This window comes from Mustelus asterias, chromosome 14, assembly GCF_964213995.1.
Source record: "Mustelus asterias chromosome 14, sMusAst1.hap1.1, whole genome shotgun sequence".
NCBI classification, from domain to species: domain Eukaryota; kingdom Metazoa; phylum Chordata; class Chondrichthyes; order Carcharhiniformes; family Triakidae; genus Mustelus; species Mustelus asterias.
In genome coordinates, this window is record NC_135814.1 from 45,209,957 (window position 1) to 45,233,857 (window position 23,901).

General features: G+C 40.4%; 1 protein-coding gene across 11 annotated transcripts in view; it reads left to right on the forward strand.

Moving 5' to 3' along the window:
• The window catches only part of baz2ba (bromodomain adjacent to zinc finger domain, 2Ba), a 267,052-nt gene that overhangs the window by 174,908 nt on the left and 68,243 nt on the right, over positions 1-23,901 (forward strand). For 8 of the 11 annotated variants that reach the window (XM_078228289.1, XM_078228297.1, XM_078228290.1 and 5 more), the window contains 7 exons: positions 313-585; positions 10,830-10,890; positions 16,747-16,855; positions 18,394-18,495; positions 20,448-20,658; positions 20,738-20,830; positions 20,947-21,008. In XM_078228289.1, coding sequence (XP_078084415.1) covers positions 313-585; positions 10,830-10,890; positions 16,747-16,855; positions 18,394-18,495; positions 20,448-20,658; positions 20,738-20,830; positions 20,947-21,008 — 911 coding nt within the window. The remainder of the gene's footprint in view (positions 1-312; positions 586-10,829; positions 10,891-16,746; positions 16,856-18,393; positions 18,496-20,447; positions 20,659-20,737; positions 20,831-20,946; positions 21,009-23,901) is intronic. The other 3 variants (XM_078228295.1, XM_078228296.1, XM_078228298.1) reach the window with 1 other exon arrangement.

Genomic DNA, 23,901 nt, shown 5'->3' on the forward strand with positions numbered 1-23,901 from the left:
CTCAGCTGAAGCATGTATATGTTTCTCTAATGCAGTGTAGCGAAAATGTGAAGGAATTTAACATAACATTTTACTTGCATTTTCTTAGTCGATTTAAAACAATTTAATGGCTTCAGAAATGCAATTGTGATTTCTATTTTACCTATTTGCAATGATGTGAAGTTATTTGGAAGTTAAAAGTTCAAATGAAAGGTGGCACTATTTATGTGTAGTGTCATGACTAATGTAACCATAGATCTTCTTTTGCACATGTTTTTAGGCAGGGCTAATTATAGAATTTCTAAAATATTTAATTTATTATTTTCCAATTAGAGGCTGATAGTGACTCAGAGACAGAAACAGATGGATCAGATGAAGAAGTTAAGGAGCAAGATAAGACCGAAACAGAGAATGAAGGAGAAGAAATTCCTCATAAATTAAACAAAGCTGCTCATTCAAGTCACACTTCTTCCAATCAGTCAGCCCACTCAACGCCCATTAGTCTCCATGTATTGAAGACTCCAAAGTCAGCACCTGGCTCTTTGGCATCAGAATCTACAACGCTGGCCTACACAGGGACCCCGTCGTCTTCATTTGCACCATCTGGTAATATTTGCTTTTTCCATTCCATTCTCCTTCCCTCTTTTCCTGAAGACAACAATTTCTTGTTAGAATAGATTTTTGAGGGGTGCCAAGCCTCCTGCGGAACCTTTCGATTCTTTTTTTTTTGTTTTCTTACAAAATGTCTACTGATGAGCAGTTCAACCACTTGTAAGTGGTGAGGGCAGGGGGAGCAGCAGCATCACTGTGAAAATCTCCTCCTGTCCTTCCTTATTTCCATATTATGTGCACTTACTATGGGGGCTGTTGGACAATGACCAGGGAAAAACTGGTCAATTGTTCACTTTTTAAGCAGGGCAGTTAAGATCTGTTATAGTGTCCCTACTGCTGCCAGGGCTGAAATCTTAATGCAGCACATAGTAGGTATGGGTGAAACCTAGGCTCTTCTTTGTCAGCACGCCTTAGCTGGTTAAAGCATTGAGGAGCTGTGTTGTTCGAGGAATGATTCAGTTTCTTTATGTTGGGAGTACTTTCATTGTGCAGTGATTACTATAGTATTTGTATCAAATTATTTTTTTAACTTTGCTGTAGTTACATTGCAAAGTGCTAAAGTGCTCAAGTCTTCAATTTTTCAAAATATTTTGGATTTGCTGTTACATACATGGATGAATATTTGGAAAATAGTCTTTTTTTCATAGGTGCTGTGGCAGAAACTTGGTTATCTGTAATATTTTGGGCACATATGTTGATTTGGTTTTTCTTGCAGGGAATATTGGGGATTGGAAAGCAGGATGTCTGTATGATGGCACATCACAATGGCGCATGCCAGTGTGATGCTGTTTCAAGCAAGACATTATTGGGCAAGATTTAACTCGTTCAAAATCCATCCACTGAGAGTTAAAATTAGGCCCCTTGTGCTTTCACCTTGGAATGGAAGGAAATCTGGGCACGTGTTAATGGACTTGTGTCCTTCCTAGCTCATGAAGTAACATTGATAGGGACCTTCAATTTAAAGTTGTGTTACAATCAGTTTACAGACTAGACTGTTAACTTTTAAAAATAAATTGGAGGTTTCAGTGACTGACTGCAAGGATTACACAACAAGATTTCAAGTTTTAAGACTTCATAGAATCGTAGAATCACTACAGTGCAGAAGGAGGCTATTCGGCCCGTCGATTCTGCACCGACAACAATCCCACCTAGGCCCTACCCCGTAACCCCACACATTTGACCCGCTAATCCCTCTAACCTACGCGTCCTGGGACACCAAGGGGCAATTTAGCACAGCTAATGCATCTACCCCGCATATCTTTGGACTGTGGTAGGAAACCAGTGCACCCAGAGGAAACCCCGCAGACATTGGGCAAACGTGCAAACTCCTCACAGACAGTGACCCAAGCCGGGAATTGAGCCCAGGTCCCTGGAACTGTGAGGCAGCAGTGCTAGTCACTGTGCCACCGTGCCGCCCCTACCACTTCCTGAAACAAATTTAAAAACAACACAACTAAAAACTACTTTTGTTGGCAAGTGATGCTTTAAACTACAGAAAAGAACCACCTCCATTTACCTGATTACACAGCCGAGAAGTCCACATAATGGTTGTACTTTACTTTGTTTCTTAAGTAGACACTTTATGTTCCAGGAACCAGACCAAAGTGATTCTTAGTTCCTGAAAGCTCGCATCGTGTATTTTCTGTTCCCATACGGGCAATTTTTAATCCACTTGACTTTTACAGTGAGGCACAAATTGGGGACTCTTCCCTTTAGCCAAGTTGGATGAATCTTCCAGTCTTGTTTAAATCCTCTCAAACTCAGTCTCTTCAATCTGAGAACAGGCTCCTGCCCATGTTTTATATGATGACTGACAGGTGACAGGGCTAGCATTTTCTCTGCTTAAGATTTCGGACTAGCTGTCTCTGTCTTTTAGTTCTCTCTCTTGCAGTCTGCCTTGATCTGTCAGGTTCATCGATAGCTTAGAAAACTTTGTAAGCTGACACTGCAATGGCTTGCTATTGACTTTTCCTTCCTAAAGCCCATCCCCATGACATGAATCACATGTGCCTTCAAGTAGAAATACTAATTAGCAATCCCCTCCCCGTACTCTGTTCTGTCTTGAAATTAAATGGATTATTTGAAGTATAACTATTTATAAAACCTGAACCAGAGGACATTGGTAGGGAGTTGAATGAATACTTCACATCCGTCTTCACCCAAGAGAATGAGGACAATGGTAAGGAATTCAGGGAGTGAGGTTCTTGAGCAAATTGACATAGGGAAGGACAAGGTATTGGTGTTGGCAGCCTTAAAAGCGGATAAACCTCCGGGTCCAGATTAATTGTGCCCTCGGTTGCTGTGGGAAACGAGGAAGGAGATTGCAGGGGCTCTGGCCCAAATTTTCAATTCCTCTCTGGCCACGGGGAAGGTGCCAGATGACTGGAGAACAGCTAATGTGGTTCTGCTATTTAAGAAGGGTTACAGAAATAAACCAGGCAACTACAGACCAGTGAGTAAAGTATTAGAGAAACTTCTGAAGGAAAGCATCTATCTCTACTTGGAGAGGCAAATCTTGATCAGGGATAGTTCAACGTGGCTTCATCAAAGAAAGGTCATGCCTAACAAATTCGATTGAACTTCTGAGAAGGTGACCGGGTGTGTAGACAAGGGTAGTGCAGTCGATGTAGTTTATATGGATTTCAGCAAAACCTTTGACGAGATCCCACATGGGATTCTTGTAAAGAAGGTAAATTCACATGGGATCCAGGGTAATTTGATAAAGTGGATTCAAAATTGGCTCAGTTGTAGGAGACAGAGGGTGATGACATGAGGCTGCTTTAATGACTGGAAGCCAGTTTCCAATGGCATACCACAGGGATCTGTGCTGGACTCCCTATTATTCGTCATTTATACAAATGATATTGATGACTATGTAGGGGGCAGGATTAGTAAGTTTGCGGATGACACCAAGATTGGACAGGTGGTTAACAGTGAGGCAGAGTGGCTTGAGCTAGATATAGATGGAATGGTCAAATGGGCAGATAAGTGGCAGATGAAATTTAACCCTGAAAAGTGTGAGGTGATACACTTTGGAAGGAGTAATTTGACAAGGAAGTACTCAATGAGTGGTAGGACACTAGGAAGTTCTGTGGAACAAAGGAACCTTGGTGTGTTTGTCCACAGAACTCTGAAAGCAGAAGGGCATGTTAGTAGGGTGGTGAAAAAGGCATAGGGACCGTTGCCTTTATCAATCGAGGCATAGATTACAAAAGCAAGGGAGTCATGTTGAAATTATATAGAATTTTGGTGAAGCCACAGCTAGAGTATTGTGTACAGTTCTGGATGCCACATTATAGGAAGAATGTGATTGCACTGGAGAGGGTGCAGAGGAGATTCACCACAATGCTGCTTGGGATGGAAAATTTAAGGTACGAGGAGAGCTTGCATAAGCTTGGGTTGTTTTTGTTTTTGTTGGAGCGGGGGCGGCGGCGGCGTCCTGATCAAAGTGTACAAGATTATGAGAGACATGGACAGAGTGGATAAGGAGCAGCTGTTCCCCTTAATTGAAGGGTCAGTCACGAGGAAACATAGGTTCAAGGTGAGGGGCAGAAGTTTTAGGGGGAAATGTTAGGAAAAATCTTTTTACCCAGAGGATGGTGAAAGTCTGGAATGTGCTGCCTGGGAGGGTGGTAGAGGCGGGTTGTCTCACATCCTTTAAAAAGTATCTGCATGAGCATTTGGCACATCATAACATTCAGGGCTATGGGCCAAGTGCTGGCAGGTGGGATTAGGTGGGAGTTCAGGTGTTTCTAATGTGTTGGTGCAGACTCAATGGGCTGAAGGGCCTCTTCTGCACTGTATGATTCTATGATATTCATCACACCTGAGACCTGAAGACCAATTGTTTACCAACAGCCAACACAGATGTACTTGCCACCGACTACAGATGTGAATATCTTGCATCTTCTTTCCAGCAGTAGAACAACCTGGGCCCCCCCCTTAACAACCAAGCCACCCAGGCTAGTTGTCTGGCAGAATTCAGAACGGGCACAAACCCCTTCATTCCTCCATTTTGCCCTAAATTAAGGAGACAGTTTTAAAACGTACAATTGTTGCAAATACAAAGTTTATAAGAATGTTATGTTCTCCTTCTAAATTCTAGCACCCACATTCTGCATGCTCGTGGACATTTGTTTGAAAATGGGCATCGTCCTCTCCTCCACCCTATGTTTTTTAAACAAAAATTTGTTTACCTTTAAAATAGCTTTACAGTTTTCACCCCAAATAATATTATGAAACAAATCAGTTGAGGTTGGCAGCTTAGTGCCGTAGATTGGCAGCTTAGTGCCGTATATTGGCAGCTTAGTACCCCAGGTGTGGTCGGTTGGCAACTCGTGTCCCAAGTGCGGTTGGCGGCTCGTGTTCCAAGTGCGGTTGGCGGCTCGTGTTCCAAGTGCGGTTGGCGGCTCGTGTTCCAAGTGCGGTTGGCGGCTCGTGTTCCAAGTGCGGTTGGCGGTTCGTGTCGCAGGTGCAGTTGGCGGCTATTGTAGCTTTGAATTGATTATGCAAGTTTAAAAGGACTGGGGGGATTTTGTCAAATTGACCATAAGAGTACAGTATATTGTGAACATAAATAATAAGGAATTTAAGACCGAATTCATTGCAAGATGCTTATGTTTCATTTATCAAGATAACCTTATTAAAAGTTCTGGGTTCTTTTCAGTTGTTTAAGAGGAAAAATGGATTATCAACTACATTTGTTCTTCAAGACTTGTTAACTTATGTAATGGTACTGGGCTAGCAACCCAAATATCACAAACTCAGAACTGGCAAGTTGTGAAAATGAATTTGGTTAATCTGGTAATTTGTTGGCTGAGGGCAGGAAAAGAAATTACATAGAAAGTTGTTGGATTTTCACCGTAAGCACAACTGGTTTGAAGAATGCAACCAGGTATACTAACCACCCCTGGCCCTTCACTATGTGGCTGATTCTTACATACACTGAACCCAAGTAACGAAAGTGACAATAGCTGCCAGCATCGTCTGCAGTGCAAGAGGATAAAAAAGCCTTCCACCAAAAATCACAAATTTCAGTTTTCAATCTGAATCCTCCAGTTGATAACTCAGTTGCTAATTTTAATGCAGGACGGAAATCAGACCTTCAAACAGTTTTTCAAACAATACAGTTCCTAACCTGTGAGTTGCACATCTTTGTAATTGCAAAAACAATTAAAGAACACTCCTACTTAAATGAAGAGCACATGTGCAACAAAAGAAAATTAGAGGGAGTGTTGCTGGGAAGGCCAGCATTTACTGCTCATCCCTAATTGCCCTTGAGAATCTGATGGCAAATCATGTCAGTTCATGTGGTATAGGTATACCCACTGTACTGCTGGGCGGTTGGTTGGGGGGAGGGGGGGGTGTAGCTTCGTGGGGGCAGGACAATTCCAATACTTTTGCGACAGTGGAAGAATGCCAATGTATTTCGCTGTGCAATTTCAAGGGGAACTTGCAAGTTGTGGTGTTCCCATGTGCCTGCTTCCCTTGTCCTTCTAGATGGTGGTGGTCAGAGATTTAGTAGTGCTGTCAAAAGAGCTTTGATGAGTTGCTGCAGTGCATCTTGGAAATGGTACATACTACAGCCACAGTGTGCCTCTGCTGACTGAAGTGGATGTTGGATTGGATGCCAGTCAAACAGACTGCTTTATTCTGGATGGTGTCTAGTTTTTTGAGTGCATTGCACTTCTGACTTTTGGCTTGTAGATGGTGGACAGGCTTTCAAGGGTTAGGAGATAAGTTACTTAATACTCAGCCCATAATCTGCTCGTAGTCACAATGTTTATTTGGCTGGTCCAGTTCAGTTTCTGGTGAATGGTAACTCTTAATTAATGAACTCTTAATGCCCTTCTGGAGGATGTTGATGTGGGGATTCAGCCATTGTAATGCCATTGAGTATCTAGGGGAGATTTTTAAATTCCGTTTAGTTGGACATGGTCATTGTCTGGCACTTTTATGGTGCGAATATTACTTGCCACTTAGCCCAAGTCTGATTGTTGTCCAAGTCTTGCATGGGCATAGATTGCTGCTTCATCTGAGCAGTTGCAGATGAAAATGAACACTGTGATCATCAATAAAAATCCTCACTTTAATGACTTTCCTTCCATCTTAAGATCAGATGGATCAGCTGAAGGGGTTGGGCAGAGGACACTTCCTTGAGGAACTCCTCCAGTGATGCCTTTGGGCTGAGAGGATTGACCTCAAACAACCACAACCATCTTCCTTGTGCAAGATCTGATTCCAGCTGGGGAGCGCTTCCCCTGATTTCCATTAGCTTCAATTTTACCAAGACTGTTTGATGCCACGTTAGGTGCCTAGATGTTAAGGGTACCCTAAGTCTCATCTCCCCTCTGGAATTCAGCACTCTTGTCCATGTTTGACCCAAGGTTGTAAAGAAGCCTGTTACTGGTCCTAGTGGAACCCCAACTGAGCGTTGGTGAGCAGGTTTTGAGTAAGTAAGTGTCACTTGATGGTACTTTTGACAACACCTTCTATTACTCTGTTGATGATTGAGAGTAGACAGATGGAGGAGTTCTTGGTCGGATTTGATTTGTTCTGCCTTTTGTGCATAGGCTGTATCTGGTCAATTTCCAATTTGTCAGGTCAGTGCCATTGTTGCAGCTGTCTTGGAACAGCTTGGCTAAGGGTGTGGCTAGTTCTGGACTGCATGTTTCCAGCACTGGGCTGGAAATTGTAAGGGCCCATAGCTTTTGCTGTATCCAGTGTGCTCATTTCTTGATATGACATGAATTCACTCAAATTGGCTCAAGCCTGACATCTGTGGTGCGAGGACCTCCTGAGGAGACCAACTTGGAACATTCACCTGCACTTCTGGCTGAAGGTGGTTGCCAATGCTTCAACCTTGTCTTTTGTACAGACCTGTTGGGCTTTCCCTTAATTTAGGATGGGGCTGTTTTTGAAACATTGTCCTCCATATTTGTTTAATTGACCCCATCATTCATGACTGGATGTGACAGGACTGCAGAGCTTTGATCTGACCTGTTAGTTTGGGATTGCTTAGTTCGTATCAAACAGCTCCTGCTATTTAACATTCAGGTTGACACTTATTTTAGGTATATCTGATGCAGCTCTTGGCACGCTCTGCTACACTCCTCACTGAACCAAAGTTGGCCCTCTGACTTGATGCTAATGGTGGAGTGAGGGACATGTTGGTTACATCTATTATTTTAAACAGTAAGATTTCCATTTAAGGGTCAGAGGAAAGAATGCAGCAAAATATATCCTATTGACTAAATGTGAAGCAATCAGAAATCATTGTCACTCAATATGTAAGTTTCCAATCAGCAGTTAACCTATGTCGCATACTTAGAAGAAGAAATCCTACAGTGCAGAAGGAGGCCATTCGGCCCATCGAGTCTGCACCGACCACAATTGCACCCAGGCCCTACCCCCACATATTTTACCCGCTAATCCCTCTAACCTACGCATCCCAGGACTCTAAGGGGCAATTTTTTTAACCTGGCCAATCAACATAACCCGCACATCTTTGGACTGTGGGAGGAAACCGGAGCACCCGGAGGAAACCCACGCAGACACGAGGAGAATGTGCAAACTCCACACAGACAATGACCCGAGCCGGGAATCGAACCCGGGACCCTGGAGCTGTGAAGCAGCAGTGCTAACCACTGTGCTATCGTGCCGCCCAAGCATATTGTTCACATTTTTCTAATCGAGCATCTATCTCAGATAAAGAATCATTCTTGAATTAAACTCTGCATACAGTCTTTGCCCAACATTTTCCCTATTAAGCTTGCAGTATATAACTAAATTATATTTTTATGACTGTTTATTTCATACGGATGTGGGGCCTGAATTTTATTTTAAATCCAAATTGGAAATTCTATCTGCACCTTCGATGCTGGTGATCTGTAGATTTAGATCGTAGCTGTGAGGGACAGCTCAGTGGATAGGACATTGGTATGTAGATAGGCCGGAAAATTGGGCGGGGATCCTGGATTCAGGATTCAATCCTGGACCGGGGAGCGGCGCGGGCTTGGAGGGCCGAAGGGCCTGTTCCTGTGCTGTATTGTTCTTTGTTCTTTCTTTGATCTCCAGCGAGTGTTGACAAATTTCTTGTGTATGTTTTGATGCCCAATAAAAGCTGTTGCTTACATTGCTTCTGTAGAAATACACTTTCCTCAGTGTGATGTGGTAACATGGCAACCAGCCAGTTCATTTACAAAGAACAGAGGCTTGAATAAAACATATCAAGATTGTTTTATTTCAGTTTGAGCTATTGTAAAAGTGTATAGATGATGATTTTGAGATGTAAAATTTTGAGTTGTGTAGTAGAACTGTTTACACCAGGCCTAAAGGTGGATGATGAGGCAGTGATTTTAAACGTGTACGTCTTGGTTGGACTAGGCTGTATAAATTTGGTAACTGACTAATTGGTCATTGATGACTCAAATGTGGGAGGGTGGGGGTTCCTGTCAGGTTACTGTAGCACCAAAATCTTCAGGAACAAGTCAATGTTGATAAATAAGAGAGAAAAGCGTATGTTTTATCGTTGTTTGTTTCAATCTTTAATCACTGATCATGCTCGCTTGTTCCTGGCTGAGTGGGTGTGACTTCAGATTTGGTGTGATTTTCTTTTCTGAATGAACCTCTTGCTTGTGAGAAGGAAAAGGTTTGGGAAAGCAAAGTGAGAAAAAGAATTGGGAAAAAACAATCTTGAGGAAGCAAAAAGGAAGATTGAATAAAGTGTTTTAAACAAAGAAGAACAGTACAGCACAGGAAACAGGCCCTTCGACCCTCCAAGCCTGTGCCGCTCCTTGGTCCAACTAGACCAATCGTTTGTATCCCTCCATTCCCAGGCTGCTCATGTGACTATCCAGGTAAGACTTAAACGATGTCAGCGTGCCTGCCTCCACCACCCTACTTGGCAGCGCATTCCAGGCCCCCACCACCCTCTGTGTAAAAAACGTCCCTCTGATATCTGAGTTATACTTCGCCCCTCTCACCTTGAGCCCGTGACCCCTCGTGATCGTCACCTCCGACCTGGGAAAAAGCTTCCCACTGTTCACCCTATCTATCCCCTTCATAATCTTGTACACCTCTATTAGATCTCCCCTCATTCTCCGTCTTTCCAGGGAGAACAACCCCAGTTTACCCAATCTCTCCTCATAGCTAAGACCCTCCATACCAGGCAACATCCTGGTAAACCTTCTCTGCACTCTCTCTACCGCCTCCACGTCCTTCTGGTAGTGCGGCGACCAGAACTGGACGCAGTACTCCAAATGTGGCCTAACCAGCGTTCTATACAGCTGCATCATCAGACTCCAGCTTTTATACTCTATACCCCGTCCTATAAAGGCAAGCATACCATATGCCTTCTTCACCACCTTCTCCACCTGTGTTGCCACCTTCAAGGATTTGTGGACTTGCACACCTAGGTCCCTCTGTGTTTCTATACTCTTGATGACTCTGCCATTTATTGTATAACTCCTCCCTACATTATTTCTTCCAAAATGCATCACTTCGCATTTATCCGGATTAAACTCCATCTGCCACCTCTCCGCCCAATTTTCCAGCCTATCTATATCCTGCTGTATTGCCCGACAATGCTCTTCGCTATCCGCAAGTCAAATAGTAGGAGGTGGAGCAAAAGGTGCTTATTAATGTTAATTACAGGATTTTCAGAGAGAACAAAGGAAGTTTCACATTTCTTCAGGTTTTGATATGCCTAAATAGTATTACAAATATTATGTCTGAGGCTATCAGTAAATTGTTTAATACGTGATATATTGCTTATGTTTACCTATGTTGCAATGATGAACAATGTGCTTGTTGCATTTAGGCTGCAGTTGGGATCACATTAAACATCAGAAACCATACTCTAGATTGCAGGTTATTAATGAACAATGGCATAGGAGATCTAGTTGTCCTCAATTAGTTTACAGTGCATTTTGTCTAACTATATATAATTGCTAATAATTCACTTGATATCAAAACATGCTTTCTGATGTATACATTAAATTAAACCTTTATCTTCTGAAATGCTGAGAGGGTAGGTTTTGAAAAAAAGACATTAAAATTGTGGAATCGATTTAGAAACATTGGCTTCTAGAAGTGTGATTTACAGTTGCATCTGCTTACCATGATCATCTTCAGGATTTGTGTAGCCATTTCATTTCTTGCAGAATCGCTTTGTATATATGTAAAGTTTATTAGTCCATCAATTACATTTTTATAACACCTGAGTTTTGATTTTATAGGTTCGGGTAAAAGAAGAAGAGTCACGGATGAAAGAGAACTGCGTATTCCCTTGGAATATGGGTAATCGTTTTATATAATATGAGTTCTATATATTTTATTTGTATTACAGTTGAATATTTGGTTTGTAACTCAAGTCTGACTTGAAATACAAATGTCACAGTAGAAACTTGGTGGAGAAAGTCATTTAGGAAGGTGGTTTTGTTGTAAAGTTCTTTAATTGCAAGAGAGAGTAGTTTTCCTGGCATGTATTTCTACCGTAGATTATAACATTTGATAAAAGGATTGATTTTGGGATTGACTGGCTAGTTTGTGTGTGCTTACAAATCAGTGCTATACTCTGGTACTATTTAAAGGCAGAAGGTTCTGCTTAAGAAGTCCATAATTTGTTCTGAAATGCTTTGGAAACCTCTAGAGAATGTGAAAAGTACGATATAAATGCGTCCCTCCACTGCCCTGCTGCAATCTTGTGAGCTGCAGTCAATCTGGGGCATTTCCCAGGCATGATCTTTGTTGCAGTACGACAGGTCATGTTTCAACTCTCACCTTCCCATCACGTATAATTCCTCTACATGTTGCTTTCAAGGATTTGCTTTCAAAGGAGTCACTAATGCTTATGAATTGGTTATGAGAGAGTTCTGCTTTACTTGACCTCCCATCCCATTTATCTTCCATCTGTCTAGTGTTTAATCTTTGTAACAGATTTTAGAACCAAATAAATATTCAAACAAGAAGTGATTCAGATACAGAAAGCAGCAAAGGTGATGCACCACAAGCCAGAGTGACTTGGATGAATAAAGAGATTAAAATGAAATTTCAAATGATTATGTAGATAGAAATCAGATGTCAATTAAAGTGGAGCAATATGAGGTAATGTATTTTGGGAGGAAGAATAAGGAAGGGACATATGCATTAAATTGTAAAATTTTAACAGGGGTAACTGTGCAGAATACTGGAGACTTCAGTTGCACATATCTTGAAAGTGGAAGGGTGTTAATCAGGGGACGGCTATGGAGAGAGGAATGGTCGAATGGGGCATAGAGTACAAAAGCAAAGAAGTAGTGCTAAATCAATACAAATAATTGGTTTGGCTGCAGGTAGAATGTTATCATAGAATGGTACACCACAGAAAGCAGACACTTGGCCCATCGTGGCTATGCTATATCTCTCTGAACAACTTAGCTAGTCCCTTTTCCTGCAGCCCTGGAATTCTTTTCTCTTCAGGTGCTTATCCAATTCACTTTTGAGGCCATGATTGAATCCACCTCTTCTTCACTCTCATAGGCAGTGCATTCTCCATCTAACTGCTAGCTGTGTAAAATAGGTTTTCTTCATATCACTGTCAGTTCTTAAGCCAATCTTCTCTGAAGTATTTCAATCATTCCTGCAATTGAGTACAAGATTCTGAAGGAGCTTGTCAGGGGAGACACAGAGGTGGTTTCCCCTGGCTGGGGAATCTAGGACATAAGGGCAGTAGTCTCAGGACCAAGGTGAAAAATCTCTTCCCTCAAAGGGTTGGGAACCTTTTTAGCTCTTTATTGCAGAGAGTTGTGAACACTTTATCATTGACCATATGTCAGGCTGAGATAGACTTTTGATCTCAGGGAATTGAGGGATATCGGGAACAATTGAGAAAGTGGAGTTTAGGCTGAAGATCAGCCATGATTTTGTTGAAGGATGGAGCTGGCTTTAAGGGTTGTATGGTCTATTCCTGCTATTTGTTATGTTCTTATTCTTGTAAATCTTCTCTGTACCCACGCTAATGTCTTCACATCATTTCTTAACTGCTTGTCTAAAATTGGGTGCAGTTGAGGCTGAAACTGTTTTCTCTAAAAGTTCATCATAACCTCCTTGCTTTAGGATTCTTTTCCTCTATTTATCCCGTATACATTTTTAACCACTTTTAAAACCTGTTCTGCCGCTAACAGTTTGTGCGCATACACTCCAAATTCTCTCTGTTTCTGCAGTCCCTTTAGAATTGTACCCTTTATTTTATATTAACACTCCTCCTTCCTACCAAAATAATACTTCTCTGCATTACATTTCATCTGCCATGTGCTGTCCATTCCACCAGCCTGTCTATGTCCCCTTGAAGTCTATAACTATCCTCCTTACACTTGAGAATACTTACAAATTTCAGAATCGTGCTCTATTCACCCAAGTTTAGTCATTAATATGAATCACGAAAAACAACTGTAGTACCTCCTAGAGTTCTAAAGGAGATAGCTGAAGAAATAGTGGAGGCGTTAGTTATGATCTTTCAAAAGTCACTGGAGTCAGGGAAAGTCCCAGAGGATTGGAAAATCGCTGTTGTAACCCCACTGTTCAAGAAGGGAACAAGAAAAAAGATGGAAAATTATAGGCCAATTAGCCTAACCTCAGTTGTTGGCAAAATTCTAGAATCCATCGTTAAGGATGAGATTTCTAAATTCTTGGAAGTGCAGGGTCGGATTAAGACAAGTCAGCATGGATTTAGTAAGGGGAGGTCGTGCCTGACAAACCTGTTAGAGTTCTTTGAAGAGATAACAAATAGGTTAGACCAAGGAGAGCCAATGGATGTTATCTATCTTGACTTCCAAAAGGCCTTTGACAAGGTGCCTCACGGGAGACTGCTGAGTAAAATAAGGGCCCATGGTATTCGAGGCAAGGTACTAACATGGATTGACGATTGGCTGTCAGACAGAAGGCAGAGAGTTGGGATAAAAGGTTCTTTCTCAGAATGGCAACCGGTGACAAGTGGTGTCCCGCAGGGTTCAGTGTTGGGGCCACAGCTGTTCTCTTTATATATTAACGATCTAGATGACGGGACTGGGAGCATTCTGGCCAAGTTTGCCGATGATACAAAGATAGGTGGAGGGGCAGGTAGTATTGAGGAGGTGGGGAGGCTGCAGAAAGATTTAGACAGTTTAGGAGAGTGGTCCAAGAAGTGGCTGATGAAATTCAACGTGGGCAAGTGCGAGGTCGTACACTTTGGAAAAAAGAATAGAGGCATGGACTAAACGGTGACAAAATTCATAATGCTAAAGTGCAAAGGGACTTGGGAGTCCTAGTCCAGGATTCTCTAAAGGTAAACTTGCAGGTTGAGTCCGTAATTAAGAAAGCAAATGTAATGTTGTCATTTATCTCAAGAGGCTTGGAATACAAAAGCAGGGATGTACTTCTGAGGCTTTATAAAGCACTGGTTAGGCCCCATTTGGAGTACTGTGAGCAATTTTGGGCCCCACACCTCAGGAAGGACATACTGGCACTGGAGCGGGTCCAGCGGAGATTCACACGGATGATCCCAGGAATGGTAGGCCTGACATACGATGAACGTCTGAGGATCGTGGGATTATATTCATTGGAGTTTAGGAGGTTGAGGGGAGATCTGATAGAAACTTACAAGATAATGAACGGCTTAGATAGGATGGACGTAGGGAAGTTGTTTCCATTAACAGGGGAGACTAGGACGCGGGGGCACAGCCTTAGAATAAAAGGGAGTCACTTTAGAACAGAGATGAGGAGAAATTTCTTCAGCCAGAGAGTGGTGGGTCTGTGGAATTCATTGCCACAGAGGGCTGTGGAGGCCGAGACGTTGAGCGTCTTCAAGACAGAAATTGATAAATTCTTGATTTCTCGAGGAATTAAGGGCTATGGGGAGAGAGCGGGTAAATGGAGTTGAAATCAACCATGATTGAATGGTGGAGTGGACTCGATGGGCCGAATGGCCTTACTTCCGCTCCTATGTCTTATGGTCTTATGGTCTTATGGTCTTTCTCCAGTCTTGATACAACTGTAAACTGCTGCACTCTGTTTCCTGTTACTTAGCCAACTTCAGGTCCATATTTCCATTGTCCCTTTTATTCCATGGGCTTCAGTTTTGATGACAAACCTATTATTTGGCACTTTATCAAACACCTTTTGGAAGTTAACGTACATCATATCAACGGCGTTATCCTCATGATCCCTTCTGTTACGTCATCAAAAAAGTGAAATCAACTGAGTTAAACATGATTTGCTTTTGACAAATCTGTGCTGGCTTTTCTAGATTAATCCACACTTGTCCAAGTGACTGTTAATTTTGTCCCGGATTATCGGTCCTAAAAGCTTTCCCATCACTGAGATTATTATGTCCACAGTTTTGAGTTCATTACTACAGAACAGATGTCAGCAATATGGAGAGGGTGCAGAAGAGACATAGAATTATAGAATCATAGAACCATACAGTGCAGAAGAGGCCCTTCGGCCCATCGAATCCACACTGACACATTAGAAACCCCTGAACTCCCACCTAATCCCATCTGCCAGCACTAGGCCCATGGCCCTGAATGTTTTGATGTGCCCAAGTATTCACCAGATATTTTTTAAAGTATGTGAGACAACCTGCCTCTACCATCCTCCCAGGCAACGCATTCCAGATCGTCATCACCCTCTGGGTAAAAATGTTTTTCCTCACATCCCACCTAAACCTCCTGCCCCTCACCTTGAACTTATGTCCCCTCGTGACTGACCCTTCAACTAAGGGGCACAGCTGCTCCATATCTATTCTGTCCATGTCTCTCATAATCTTATGCACCTCGATCAGGTCGCCCCTCAGTCTTCTCTGCTCCAACGAAAACAACCCAAGCTTACGCAAGCTCTCTTCTTAACTTAAATTTTCCATCCCAGGCAGCATCGTCGTGAATCTCCTCTGCACCCTCTCCAGTGCAACCACATCCTTCCAATAATATTGCGACCAGAACTGCACACAGTATTCTAGCTGTGGCCTCACCAAAGTTCTATACAATTCCAACATAACTTCCCTGCTTTTGTAATCTATGCCTCAATTGATAAAGGCAAATATCCAATCTGCCTTTTTCACCACCCTACTAACATGCCCTTCTGCTTTCAGAAATCTGTGGACAAACATGCCAAGGTCCCTTTGTTCCACAGAACTTCCTAGTGTCATAACATTCATTGAGTACTTTCTTTTCAAATTACTCCTTCCAAAATGTATCACCTCTCACTTTTCAGGGTTAAATTCCATCTGCCACTTATGTGCCCATTTGACCATTCTATCTATATCTTCATGTAGCCCAAGAAACTGCCTCACTGTTAACCACCCGTCTGATCTTTGTGTCAACTGCAAACTTACTAATCCTACCCCTCCCATAGTCATCAATGTCATTTATATAAATGATGAATAATAGGGAGTCTAGCACAGATCTCCTGTGATAAGCCACTGGACACTGGCTTCCAGTCACTAAAGCAGCCTTCTGTCATCACCCTCTGTCTCCTACAACTGAGCCAATTTTGAATCCACTTCATCAAATTACCCTGTATGCCATGTGAATTTACCTTCTTTACAGGTCTCCCACGTCGGATCTTGTCAAAGGCTTTGCTGAAATCCATATGAACTACATCGACTGCGCTACCCTCGTCTACACCCTGGTCACGCCTCAAAAAATTCAATCAAATTTGTTCGGCATGACTTCTCTTTGGCGAAGCCATGCTGACTATCCGTGATCAAGCTTTGCCTTATTCAGGAGCTTTTCTTTGTGCCAAAAATTGAGATTTGCTAGATTTGAATAAAAAAGTCTTACAGAAGCTGTCAGCGTGCATTAGAAGAATACAGCAGCATTGATTCTATAGATGAAGATGATGATGGTCTATACCCTTCAGAGCTTTAACAGTCTAATTCCAATGGCCATGCCACTGCACAAAATTCGACTCAAGGAAGGAGCAGTTATCATGTAGCTATGAAGCTTTGACTTGTTTATTTCAAAAAGTACTGTTGCAATAAAGATACTGACGTGACCACAAATGTCTTGCTGGTTTCTGCTGGTATTAAATATTACTGTCGCAAACACTAATTATGCTAATTAAAATTAAAACACAGTAGGGAATCTGATTAATGTTGTTCTTTATCACTTGAAATTAATGGGATTCTTTGTTGATTAGGTGGCAGAGAGAGACCAGAATTAAGACTGTTGGTGGCCGTCTCCAGGGCGAGGTGATTTATTATGCTCCTTGTGGGAAGAAACTTCGTCAGTACCCTGAAGTAATCAAGGTAATTGCTGAGTCGTAATTTCACAAAATTACGTTTTCCCAAATCTTGTTGAATCTGAAATATACTTAAGAAGAATTGTAACTTGCAGGTAAAATTAATTACTTTTCAATTACTTGTGATATATTGTTGGGATTTAATGAGTTGTATTAATTTTAATATTTTATTTGTTTTTGCTTTAGTATTCAATATTTTGTATGACATCCACCTTCTTTCCATGAACTCATATTTCCTACATCATGATTTACCAATTCTAAAGGGATTCCGATGTTAAAATTTGCACACTAACTTGTAACAATTGCTTGTAATGCAAGTAGGCAGTGGTCTAATTGGATTGCAATGTTAAGTGATAACATTGGCCAATTTTGCCGCTAAACTGGTACTATGAATCACTCTCACACAATGCCTTATCTCAGCATTGATAACTTTTCTACAGCAATGGCACAGGCAGATTAAATGTGACATATGTACATTGCCCTGACACTTGTACCCTCATACTACTCCACTCTTCCCTCATTACAGGTCAAGAATATGGGCAAAATCTTCACTTGGTCAAAACGAACTCACTTATACTGTTAAAATTGAGCCCTAGATATCTACTGCTGCTCTGAAATTTACATTCCCTTTTATATTAAAATTCAGGGCTCTCTTCCATAGTTACAGACCAATAGATCTCTCTCTCTCTCTCTCTCTCTCTCTTCCCCCCCCCCCCCCCCAATGCCGTCAAATATCAGTAACAGTATATAGTCAACTCCAGGTTTAATGTTTTATTTTTAATCAAAGTGCAGTTACTGCAATCTGTGACTACCCATATTGCTCCCAAAACTTAAGATACCCCCAGATGTGTGAAACCCTATTTTCTCCAGTAATGGTAAATATCAGCCACCTGTAACTTGAGGGTTTTTCTTTTATGGTTTTCACAGAATAATGGACATTGTTGTGGAATTACATTCCTGCAACATCATTAAACATTCAGAATACTATTTAATGCAATGGAATTTCTTTATTTAGGCACTGTAAGTTAGTGGGAAACATTCTGTTCTATAAATGGCATGAAAAATTAGATTGTCATAAAATGATATCTTCTCTGATTCATTCTAAACACGATGTGGAGATGCCGGCGTTGGACTGGGGTAAACACAGTAAGAGTTTTAACAACGCCAGGTTAAAGTCCAGGTTAATAAACCTGTTGGACTTTAACCTGGTGTTGTTAAAACTCTTACTCATTCTAAACACGACAGTGAGAGATCTACTGTTACATATAAAAGATTTTTTTTTTATTGAGCATCTCCTGTACATATAGCATGTAACTATCACATTTATTTCCTGTAAGTTCCATGCTTAGTCCCTGAACACTTTCCCTGTCACACTTAATGGATAATGCCCCATTGTTTAAAAAAATGTACCATGTGCAATCCCATTAAAAGATTTGTTAGTATCACTTCAGATACTAATATTTATGTAATATTGTAAATATTTAAACAATCAGTAAAAATACTTGCTGCTGATTTATATTCTTTCACTTATTTTCTTTCCTATAGTACCTTACTAGGAATGGAATAACAGACATCACTAGAGATAATTTTAGCTTCAGTTCAAAAATGAAGGTTGGTGACTTCTATGAAGCCAGAGATGGGCCTGAGGTAATGCTGGTTTTAATTACAGATAATTACTGTTGACATTTATCATGAATTTGGTTTTCATTAATTGTAAATCTTAGATGGTCTCCTCCCTAGACCAGAGGGCCAATGGACTTCATGGCGGGGGACTGAGAAATACAAACCAGGATTATCTCTGTTTCAGTCTCTGGTTTATGCTATTTGCCAATGTCAACCAGAGCGGGATAGTCAAGCATACTCACCACCTGTTAGTTATAGATAGAGAAAAATGTCCAAGCTTTCCTGCTCTTTGATATCCACTGACTCCTGCTCATGGAGCTATGCATGTCTGGACGGAGAGGGTTATGTTGAGGCCTCCAACTGGCTAGTATGTATTGAAGTTGCTTGCTTGAGCAAGGTAAGTGAGCATGGCTAGTGCCTATAAACCCTTCCCAGCATGAAATCAGTGCCTTAAGGACATATTGTGGGAAAGAGGAAACTTAGACAATGCAGTATCATCTTTGTTGACATGTGACTTGCAAAGGCCAAATTAAATAGTTGTAATACTTGTATCATTAATTCTATATAAACGAGATTTATAACTCCAAATTTCATTTGAAGCAATAACTTTTTGACCATTATTTTGGATTAGGATGGCAATCACTGAGGAATGCATCATAGCTGAATTTCCTTTTTTTTTACTCCAGGCTTTCATCGTTTGAAATGTTACTGAGAATATTCATCAAATTGATGTGCCCATACTAGATAGAAAATCTTTTCCTGTTTGTTTTTAATTGCCTACCATATTTGTTATGATCCACAACCCCTAATATTACCCCTCTAATTTTAGGTTAGTTGTCCAGCTAAGAGTGGGCAGGTATTTTCAATATAAACTTATTATTGTAAACGCTTAATGTTAATGAGTATCAGCTTGTCTCAATGGTAACCCTTGAGATTCTGATTCCAAAGTCATATGTGCAAGCCCCACATAGTACTGCTTAGAGTTAACCTAGACTAAGGGAATGGCACATTGTTGGTAGTGTTATCTTCTAGATAAGTGTTGATTTGGGGCTTGTCTATTAAAAATTTTATGAAGTGCATGATGGATTCTCGAAGTTCCCAGGCCGACAATTATCCCTTCATTAACACCAAAAGGTGAAGTAATTTGCTATTATCTTACTGCTGGTTGTGGGATCTTGCTGTGAATGTATTTGCTGCTCTTTATGCATACATCACAATGGTGTTTGCACTTCTGAAATGATTAATTGGTTGTAAAGTTTCTTTAGATTTCCTAAAAGGTACTGCGTAAATGCAGGTTCTTTGTTTTTCTTGAATCCTTGTACTTTTACCAAGTGCCAATTGAAGTAGGGTGCAAACAGGTGCATTTTAGCATGACGCTTTGAGCATTATCTTCAGCTGTGAGACATATACAATCCCTCCTTAGTGATACTAATTTGACTGTTTTTTCATTCCCAGTAATATTGCCTTGCATAACCTCTAGAGATTGGTTTAGTATAAATCAATTTTGTACTTGGCAATCCCTTTAAATTTATTGGAAAACCTGTATAAGGCGGATTCACTTTTCTTCATAGAATTAGTTATTATGGAAATAATTTTTAATAAAGGGGTAGAGAATACCTTTCACCATGAAGATATCATAATTATCCTGAGTTAATGCAAAATGTCACGAAGTATTCTATTTGGAACAAAAGAAATTCAAATTAATCACATAGCATTACATATGTGAGAAATAAGTTCTGCGGTTTCAGGATTTAAACTGCCTATAGAGGTAGTCACCCCAAATAATTTTGCTTGTGATACAAATCAACCTATGAATGACTTATGAAGTATTACGTAATTGAAAGAGTGAAGAATACTGCATTAATAACAGTGAACAATTTAGCTATGTTGTACATGAGCTTTAATTGAAAACCATTTATTATTAAAAATATTTCAGTTTAGACTAACGTAAAAAATTCTGCGAAACATCATTTCAGGGTATGCAGTGGTGCCATTTAAAAAACGAGGAAATATTGCCAAAAATAAAGGCAATGGAAGGACGGAGAGGTCGTCCACCGAATCCAGAAAAGCAACGCGCTAGAGACGAATCTAAAATGAGACGTCGTAAAGGCAGGCCACCAAATATTGCAAGACCAGATTTCCAAAAGAACAGTGATGCAAAACTGTTAAGAAAATTGGAAGCTCAAGGTAAGCATATATAAATTGGATGCATTACATTTCATTATCAAAAGCCAATTACTTGAATTTTATTTTGAAATGTTTTCAGCATATGCAAGGAAAGCAGCAGAATTAAAGATGATGCAGAAACTTGAAAAGCAAGCATTGGCTCAGAAAGCTAAAGAAGCTAGAAAACAACAAGGTAAGTACTTGAAAACAATTGTTCATTGGGATTGGCACCAATTGCACAAAAAGGTTACAGATTTTTGGATTGTTTGTTTAGACCTGCTGAATTTACTGGGCAAATATTCTTTCCAGCAATAATGGCAGCAGAAGAAAAACGGAAACAAAAGGAGCAACTGAAGATGATGAGACAACAGGTACAACTATCTGTTTAATTTGCTGCTTTTAACATTTACCAAGTTATCGTATTTGTGTCTTTGAGCAACATTTTTACATGTTTACTCATTCATAGTGAGCACAGTTTTATTCCACCCTTTTGGTGGTAAGTCAGTTATAATGAACTTAAGTGTGCCAAGAAAGTAGGAGGTTTGGGTTTATGCAACTGTTGCAACCTCGGTTATGAACTGTGATTGAAATGTACAATGTATTGATCTGTCAGTTAAACACAGCCATGTGATTTCTGGGAGCTGCCTTTGGATTACAGAATGGCATTTCACATATTTGGGCCTTTTTTGTATTTTTCAGTGTTGCGTTCATTCATGTAAATGGAACAATCTTTTTCACGGATGGCATAATTGTTCTCCAAAGTCCTTTGGTAGCTTTACTGCAGGAATTTGAGCTGTTTCTTTCAGTGCCTTATGCTTTATCTATAAGAGCTTTTGGTATCGATTTTGTGTCTGACAATTCACTAAAAATATATTTTAAATTAAATAATACCATGTGCAGCACAGTGAGACTACATATGCACAAATCTCAATGCATGTTAGCTTTTATGGAATTTTTATCAGTGTTGTTTTATTTGCTATGCACATTTGGCTAACAGTTACGATTGTATCGGTAGCTCCCAGAATAGGTAGCTAGATTTTTTTAATGTTACATTTTATTCACATCCATGTTTATTAGATAAGAATTCAGCAATAGATCTCAAGGCTATCAGATTTTAAGCCAAACATTATTTGAATCTGTATAATTGAAGTGTGACAAAATATTTTAAATGTTGTGAAATCTCCCCATATATCATTGCGGTGTTAATGTAAGCCTACTTGTGACTAATAAATAAACGATTTTGGAGGAAAGAAAAGACAAATGTTTCAAGATTTAAGAAGTTAAGATTGGGGACATACCAAATTAAACTTTTGTGTGAAACATTATGAGGAACCTGAGCTAATTTTAAAAAATGCTGGAAAGGCTTAATGTCAACTGAAAATTATTGTAGAAAGTTCAAGAGTTTGTCTACTTCTACAGTGTAATAGATATATGGGGAGATTTCAAATCAAAAATAGAAGATGTCTTTTCACTTCGGACCTTTCTCGTTGCATAGTGGAACCCAAATTGCCTCAAACTGCAAGAAAAGGTTATCCATTTTTCTCTTCCTTTCCAAGAGTTTTCATAGATAATAGGTAGGCAGGTGTCAGGCTGTTGCTCTTGTTTGGTGCTGGTACTAGTAATATCAGATGGCACCTCAATAAGTCACAGGTTAATGTGTGTAAGAGCACAGTAGTTAATGATTTGGGTGCTGTTGGAGAGGATTAAGGTAGACCGAAGTGGAGAAACCAACCAATCCATCGTGTACAGTAATTTGAGGACTCCTGATTTTTTGCTAATTTTGGTTGATCACCAGGTGAACCGTCTATGCTATGAATAGATGAGGAGTGAACCTAAATTGTGCAGAGGACATAAGGATGCTACAAGGGGACATAGATAGGTTAAGTGAGTGGACAAAGATCTGGCAAATGAAGTATAATGTGGGAAATTGTGAATTTGGCCATCTTAGTAGGAAAAATAAAAAAGAAGCATATTATCCAAATGGTAAGAGATTGCAGAACTCCGAGATTCAAAAGGATCTGGGTGTCCGAGTGCATGAACCACAAAAGGTTAGTATGCAGGTATAGCAAGTAATTAGGAAAGCTGATAGGATGTTATTGTTCATTATGAGGGGAATTGAATATACAAGTAGGAAGTATACAAGTATGCTTCAGTTGTATCGGACACTGGTGAGATCACACCTGGAATGCTGTTGGTCTCCTTATTTATGGAAGGATGTAAATGCATTAGAAGTCATTCAGAGAATGTTTACTAAACTAATACCAGGAATGGGCGGATTGTCTTGCACACAAAGATTGGACAGACTAGGCTTGTATCTGCTGGAGTTTAGAAGAGTTAAGTGGTGATTTGATTGAAACATGTAAGATCCAGAGGGCTCTTGACAGGGTGGATGCAGAGAACATGTTTCCTCTTCTGGGAGAATATAGAACTGGGGGCCACTGTTTAAAAATAGGGGGTCTCCCATTTAAGACCGAGATACGAAAAAAAATAATTTTTCTGAGTTTTTAGAACTCCCTTCCTCAAACGCTAGTGGAAGCAGAGTCTTTGAATGTTCTCAAGGTAGTGATAGATAGATTCTTGATTAGAAAGAGAGCGAAAGGTTATTGAGGTAGATAGATGCATGCAGTCAGATCAGCTGTGCCCTTATTGAATGACAACACAGGTTCAAAGGGCCAGGTGGCCTGCTCCTAACTGTGTGCTCATATGTATGTATGTTAATGGCTGTGAAAAGTAGCTAGATATATTTATGGTTAAGAAATGGGTTCAAAGTTATGAATAGATAGGTGGATAATTGAGAGTATTGCAAGGCTCAGAGGTTCATGTTCATTTGGGTTTATGGAACTATCCTTTGTAGAACAGAGCAGTTCATGTTTGAAAGTTTTTAAACTTGCCCAAGAGTTAATAGGTTGGACTGTCCATCACTTTGCATGTTGAACATTACCTATTTTTAAGCCTTAAAAGCCAAAGAGCAATTTCTTGTTACATTATTTTTGCCTTGTATCTATATTCCTTCATACTGCTCTTTTTTGATAGCTGCTTTATCTCCATAATTTGGGTTATTGGTATTTTCTATCATCACTGATCTTTATGTGCAGTATCACATGTTGCGGTGAAAGAATGACCTCGGAGCTCAGGTTTTCTGACTACCAGTAACTCAAAATAATCATGAGCTGTTTGAAAATTGGGCTAAACATATAGCACTTTCAACTGCTTAATCTTATTTTATTGAAGCCCCATGTATTAAACTGTGGATTGGAGTCGATG